Genomic DNA, 7172 nt, shown 5'->3' on the forward strand with positions numbered 1-7172 from the left:
AACACCTGAACTGGTTTTACCAGAGCCTGAACTTTCCAACCGGGGACCTCTAAAGACGGCTGACATTCCTCATGTAAACCCCAGTAATGTGGCTGAGGATCCAACATGCCAACCATCAGGTCAGTTCCGTCTGTATGAGCCTCGACTAGAAAAATTCACAGACAATGATGATGTGGAACATTATCTAATCACATTTGAACGGATTGCGCTAGCTTGTCAGTGGAAAAAAAGAGAATGGGTTTTCCATCTCATCCCTTTACTCACGGGCAAGGCTAGAGCTGCATATGTACAAATGGATATTGATGAGGCCCTGGATTATGATAATGTTAAAGCTGCAATTTTGTCAAAGTTTAACATCAACCCAGAGAACTACAGACAAAGATTTCGTTCTCTGGAGATACATGCTGATGAAAGCCCAAGAGAGCTTTATGCCAGGCTCAAAGAGCTCTACCTGAAGTGGATCCAGCCAATGGGTAAAACTGCTAATGAAATTGGTGAACTGATCATTTTGGAGCAATACTTGAGGATGCTTTCTCCTGAGCTGCAGGTGTGGATACGAGAACATAAGCCAGAGTCAGCAGCAGAAGCTGCTAAGATGGCAGAGGTGTTTGTTGCTGCCCGCCACAGGGGACAACCATGGAGTTATACTGCCTGGAAGGAGAAAGATGGCAACAACCCAGCTCCTCAGTATCGGCAACGAGCAGCCAGTAATGTGGGTGTGCAGTCGGTAAGGGGAGGCCAACCAGCCAGAGTACCAATTTGCTATCTATGTGGAGTAGAAGGACACACCAAACCCATGTGTCCTAAAAAGACAAAGCTCACTCAAATGTGTGTGGCTCCACGCTTTGAAGCACCTGAGGGGCCTCCGGTGGGAGTGAAGTTGACACCTGTAGAAGTAAATGGAGAATTAATGACTGCTCTCATTGATACTGGCAGCGACCAGACTCTGGTGCATCAGCAATTCATCTCACCTCATCTGATCACTACAAAAACAATCCCAGTTTGTTGTGTACATGGAGATAAGAAATCCTATCCCACAGCAGATGTCTACATCAAAATTGCAGATCAAACGTATCTATTAAATGTTGGAGTTGTTGATAAACTGCCTTTTCCTGTTGTGTTGGGTTTAGACCTCCCTGTACTATTTGATTTGCTGGACACTGACCATTCATGTTATGTTGCAGTGACAAGGGCGAGAGCTAAGCATGTGGAACCACTTCCAACACTTAGTGCTCTACCTTTCTTTGATGCAGACTTGGAGGCTACACCCGGGAAGTCTCGTAAGTCCCGTAAGCAAAGGAGGAAGGAGAAGTTCCAACACACTGCTGTTAAATTCTCTGATGACCCTGAGCCAGAATTGCCGTTAAATTTCAGAATCCCAGACAACATTGTTGAAATGCAATGCAGTGACCCAACCCTAAAACATCTTTTCCAGAGGACGGAGGAGAAAAACACGGAGACTATGCAAAATCATGGTGGAGAAAACTTTGTTCTGAGGAAAGGCATTCTCTATCGCCAGCAGGGGTCAGCATTTAAACTAGTGGTTCCTGAGGCTGTCAGAGAAATTGTGCTGACTTTAGGACATTCAGTTCCCTGGGCTGGCCACTTGGGGAAGCACAGAACCATGAACCGCATTAGGAAACATTTCTACTGGCCTGGCTTGAGTAAGGATGTTGCAGTTTTTTGTAAAACTTGCCCTCAGTGCCAACTAACTTCTACCAGAGTCCCCTCCAAAGCTCCTCTACAACCATTACCAGTGATTAGCACCCCGTTTGAGAGGATAGGAATGGACATTGTTGGACCATTAGAAAGAAGCAAATCGGGCAATAGGTACATGTTGGTGATAACTGATTATGCCACCAAATACCCGGAGGTGTTCCCTTTAAAGACCATAAAGGCTAGAGAAGTTGCCTATTGCCTGGTGCAATTTTTTTCCAGAGTTGGGTTGCCTCTGGAGATCTTAACTGACCGGGGTACCAATTTTTTGTCCACGTTGCTGTCACAAGTATACCAACTTTTGGGCATCAAAAGCTTAAGAACCACTGCGTACCATCCTCAAACAGATGGCCTTACAGAGCGCTTCAATCAAACCATTAAGCAAATGCTAAGGAAATTTGTCAATGAGTCTGGAACAGATTGGGATAAGTGGTTGCCATACCTGTTATTTGCGTACAGAGAAGTACCACAAGCCTCCACTGGTTTTTCTCCATTCGAACTGTTATACGGACACGAAGTGAGAGGCCCTCTCTCTCTGCTCAAAGACATGTGGGAAGGGGATCGGCCTCATTCAGAGACTGTTAATGTTGTTTCTTTTGTTGTTCAGATGCGGGAACGGCTGGAAAAAATGAGTGAGCTGGCCCAAGCTCACATGGCAGAGGCTCAAAAACAGCAGAAGGTCTGGTATGATCGATCAGCTCGTCAGCGGTCATTCAGTCCTGGCCAGAAGGTGCTTGTTCTTCTTCCCAGCAGCGATAGCAAGTTGCTCACAAAATGGCAAGGCCCCTTTGAGGTTTTGCAGAGAATTGGGCAGACCACCTATCGTGTCTCAACACCTGGACAATCACGCTCCACCCGCCTACTTCATGTTAATCTCCTGAAAGAGTGGGTGGAAAGGGCTGAAAAGGAACAACAAGTTCTGCTTATCAGAAGGATCCCGGAAGAGGATGAGGTGGATGAGCAGTATCTTTCCTCAACTCTCTCACCAAATCAGGATCTGGATCATCTCTCTAAAGAGCAGCAACTTCAGGTGAGAGCCTTGTGCAGTACACCAGTATTCCAGGAGAACCCTGGGCGAACTGACATCATTCAGCATGACATCATCTTAAAAGACGGAGCTGTCGTGAAACGCAGGAGCTACAGGTTGCCTGAACGCCTTTTGACCAACCTGAAGGAGGAGGTGGATCTGATGCTCTCTCTGGGTGTGATTGAGCCATCTAAGAGTGAGTGGTGCAGCCCTGTAGTATTGGTCCCGAAGAAAGATGGGAGCATTAGGTTCTGCATAGACTTTAGGTACCTGAATTCAGTCTCCAAGTTTGACTCTTATCCAACTCCTCGTATTGATGATCTGATAGAGCGACTGGGATGTGCCAAATACCTGACCACCATAGATTTATGCAAGGGCTATTGGCAGGTCCCACTGACTCGTCACTCCAGAGAGCTGACTGCCTTCCGAACCCCATGGGGGTTGTTTCAATTTACTGTTCTACCCTTTGGACTTCATGGAGCTCCAGCCACCTTTCAGCGCCTCATGAATCAGGTACTATGTGGAGTTTCAGAGTTTGCTGCAGCCTATTTGGATGATATTGTTATTTTCAGTAATACCTGGGATGAGCACCTTGGACATTTGGAGAGGGTGCTGGATTGTCTCCAGGGGGCGGGACTAACTGTCAATCCTTCCAAATGTGTCTTTGCTAAACCCGAAACCGACTATCTGGGCTACATCATCGGCAATGGAATGATAAAACCGCAAACTGACAAAGTTTCAGCTATTCAGTCCTGTCCTTTGCCTGTCACTAAGAAGCAATTGAGATCTTTTTTGGGCATGGCTGGGTTTTATCACCGGTTCATCCCTCATTTTTCGGCCAGGGCAGCATTACTCACGGACCTAACTGGAGCCAGGAGTCCTAATAACCTCCAATGGACCAAAGAGGCAGAAGCAGCTTTTGAGGACATCAAGCGGGCATTAAGTAAGAACCCTGTCCTGTACAGTCCAAACTTTCAAAAGCCATTTATTCTACAGACAGATGCTTCTGATAGAGGTTTGGGGGCAGTGCTTCTACAAGGCCCTCCAGACGACAGACATCCGGTGGCCTTCATCAGTCGGAAACTGTTTCCACGAGAGGTTCAGTATTCAACCGTGGAGAAAGAAGCGCTGGGAATAAAGTGGGCCCTAGACTCCTTCAAGTACTACCTTCTTGGACGGGAGTTTACACTGGAAACCGACCACAAGGCCCTACAGTGGCTGGCAAGGATGAAGGACACAAATGGGAGAATTACCAGATGGTACCTAGCCATCCAACCATACTACTTCACCATCCACCACATCCCAGGAAGGAACAATTCCACTGCGGACTTCATCTCTCGCTGTCCCAGCGAGAGTCTTGAGGGGGAGGGTGTGTGAGGGCAGAACCCACTGCCCCACAGCTAAGTTAAGTTCATTTGTTATATTTTTCTTTTGAATAAACCATTTCATTTTATTTCACACATTTCATAACAAAATTGACTTAATGACTTGTGCACACATTTAGTTAATTTTATATTGTTTTGAGTAATTCTATTCTTTGAGTTCTGTTTGAGGCCTGATGCTGGGGCAGAGGCTGGAGCAGGAAACTTCCTGATGATGTGGCAGTGGGAGGAGCTGAAGAAGTTCCTGATGACTTGGAAAGGGAGGAGCATGGACAACTTCCATTTGGAGAAGATGGAGGGGAAAGACGAAGTGTATTCTTATGTTGGACTATTGTTTGTATTTTTTGGAATATGTTAAGCTTGCTTTGAGGTACAAGTTCAGTTTCTGTTGAAGCGTTAAATTACTAGTAATTTACTACTTTAATTAATATTTAGGTTTTGAATGTTTTGTATTTGTGCTCCCCTCCCTATTGTGTCATTGGTCTGATCAGCCAGTATAAAATCTCCCTAATGTTTCCTGTAAGGGGGTCAGTTTGAGTTCAGTTGGTTTGAGCTTTTGTTATTGATTCGCTCAGTTACATTTTTGTTAAGTTGACCCCATTTTAATTTGAGCCCCTGTCGTGTTGTGTTGGGTAAAATAAAAATCCCTGATTTGAAGATCTTTTTGTCCTGTGGCTCAATCTCTGCCGAGCAGACCCTGACAACATGTGACCAATGTATGGTGGATTTTCACAGACTTTGTGTAAAACTGAAGGTGACAGAGACTTTGGAGAAGTGGCTACATTATTCTGGACTTCTTTGTTTCATCCACAGAAGAGTAAAATATGTGATTGATTTTGAAAAGCTGCTGAAAAATGTATCTTTTTAAAATTGCAATTTCTAATTTGGGTTTTACATTTTGTGTTCCATTTTTTGTGATTGTATTAGAAAGATTTGTTATTTATTTGGTGTTTAAAGGTGGTACATAATGTATATACACAATCTTCTTAGAGACATTTGCTATATGTTGTGTTTGTTGTCGTTGTAGTTTAATTTCTTTGGATGTATTGAAAGGAAATGAAAAGAAGTTGCAGCATTGATTAAAAAAGCATAAAAGAGACATTTACTGTCTGATGTTACATCTGTAGGAGTGTACTGAGACTGGGTTTTGTTTTGGAGCACATTCATATATTTTGTTTGTAAAAAAAAAAATAAAATAAAATATAAAGTTAATTGTATTTTGGATGAATAAAAAAGCAATGATTAGTGCTAAGGATGTATAAAAGACAAACAAAACAAAGGAAATTGCTGTATTTTAGTGTTGAACTAGGCTTTCTAACTGTTCTACTTTCTGTCTGCCACTCCTGGCTAATTTACATGTGAGCACACAGCCGGGGGGGGGGGGGGGGGGCTAACTCCACTCCTACAGCAGGGGAGACTGATGAAAAGCTTGAGGATGTAAGATTGAATAAATAAAATCCTAGAGTTGACCAGTTCATTTTATAAATGTAAATATTTTTTATTTTGGTGCTGATAAACTAAACAGATGTTATGATAAAAATATTTGCTTGAGTCAAAATGTCCAAAAATTTGCTTTCAGCACAATAGGGTGATTAAGGTGGTTAAATGTTTCTCGTACGTATAGTGCTGCTTTTCAAACGTGGAGCTTTGTAAGACGCATCTAATTCTGAAATCTCAGCTTCCTGAGACAAACGGCTGATTTCCTATGAAGCTTGATTATATGATCATGCTTCATGATCATTTATGAACATATATAGCTCGTCCAAAATTGTCATATCCATGGGTTCAGAATGGAAGTTTCATCAAATCTATTTAATTTCAGTGAGATCAGACAAGGAATGTGAACGTGAGAGCAACATTTGTGCATGGCGAGATACCCAACTTCGCCGCTCTGTCACGACCACACCCCCGCGTTGAGTAAACTTCAATGGTTTTTCAACAGGTGGACGTCATTTTGAGGTGTGTTTGCTCATCCTACTTGGAGCAGTGATGCTCCAAGTAAAACATGTCATTTCCTGTTGCCAACAGGTGGCGCTACACCTGTTTCGGATTTTTCCACTGCAGATGTGTTCAAAGTCAGACTACAATCATGCACAACAAATTTGGATCAGATTAGATTATTTATGGCTGAGTAATGGCCATTTTTCTTTTCATGGCGTGATTTCGAAACGACCTCAAATTTTGACGCGCCGCCACGGTCACAAACAACCGTAAAAACTTAAAAGCTTCGCAATTTAAGATCGGACATGTGTTTAGTTTACAAAACCAAAGTTTGGAGTCATTGTTCAAAAATCTCTAGGAGGAGTTCGTTCTAGAACGAGGCCTGCAAAGGACCAAAATAGAGCAAAACTGACATATTGACATCAATATAGCAGACTTCCTGTGCAACTGACAGCTTGGCACCAAGAGACTTTTTTGTAGGTTTCCATCTGATGAACATTTCCTGTAAATATCAAGCATGTATGTTAAAGTACATGGCGGGGCTCTCAAAAACAAACATGGTAGGTGGCGCTATTGAGCCGTTTTTTGTTCACCCATGCAAGTGCTGTGTATCTAAGTTGGAGATATGTAAGAGGCCTCTCATTCTGAAATCTCAGCCTCGTGATACAAACGGCTGATTTTTTATGAATTTTTAATTATCTGACTGCAACGCAATCAACCACTTCCTGTTTGGTGGTGGCTTGCGCAGGCACCGTCAGGTGTACACCCATGAAACTTTAGACGATGAGAGAAGACCCTTATGAGTATCTCCTGTTGTAATTTTATGAATGTTGGACAAAGCACAGAGAAAAGATAGGTCAGAATGTGACATAAAATGTATTTGTCAATATTTAGGTGGCGCTATGAAGCTCGTCCAAGATTGTCATATCCATTGGTTCAGAATGGAAGCCTCATCACCTCTATTGAATTTCAGTGAGATTGGACAAGGAATGTGCACGTGAGAGCAACTTTTGTGTGCATGGCGAGACGCCCAACTTCGCCGCTCTGTCACGACCACACCGCTGATTAGAAAGTTATGGTTTTTTGTCAGAGTAAACTTCAATGGC

The 7172-nt window shown here is 43.2% G+C and overlaps 1 protein-coding gene across 1 annotated transcript; it reads left to right on the forward strand.

Annotated features, from left to right (window-relative positions):
- The first annotated feature begins 267 nt into the window (after positions 1-267).
- On the forward strand, positions 268-4120 carry LOC111946905. The gene has a single exon (XM_023952101.1). The coding sequence runs from the start codon at positions 293-295 to the stop codon at positions 4118-4120; it is 3828 nt and encodes a 1275-aa protein (XP_023807869.1). The 5' UTR covers positions 268-292.
- The last annotated feature ends 3052 nt before the right edge of the window (positions 4121-7172 follow it).

Source organism: Oryzias latipes, chromosome 23 (assembly GCF_002234675.1).
Source record: "Oryzias latipes chromosome 23, ASM223467v1".
In the NCBI taxonomy this organism is placed as follows: domain Eukaryota; kingdom Metazoa; phylum Chordata; class Actinopteri; order Beloniformes; family Adrianichthyidae; genus Oryzias; species Oryzias latipes.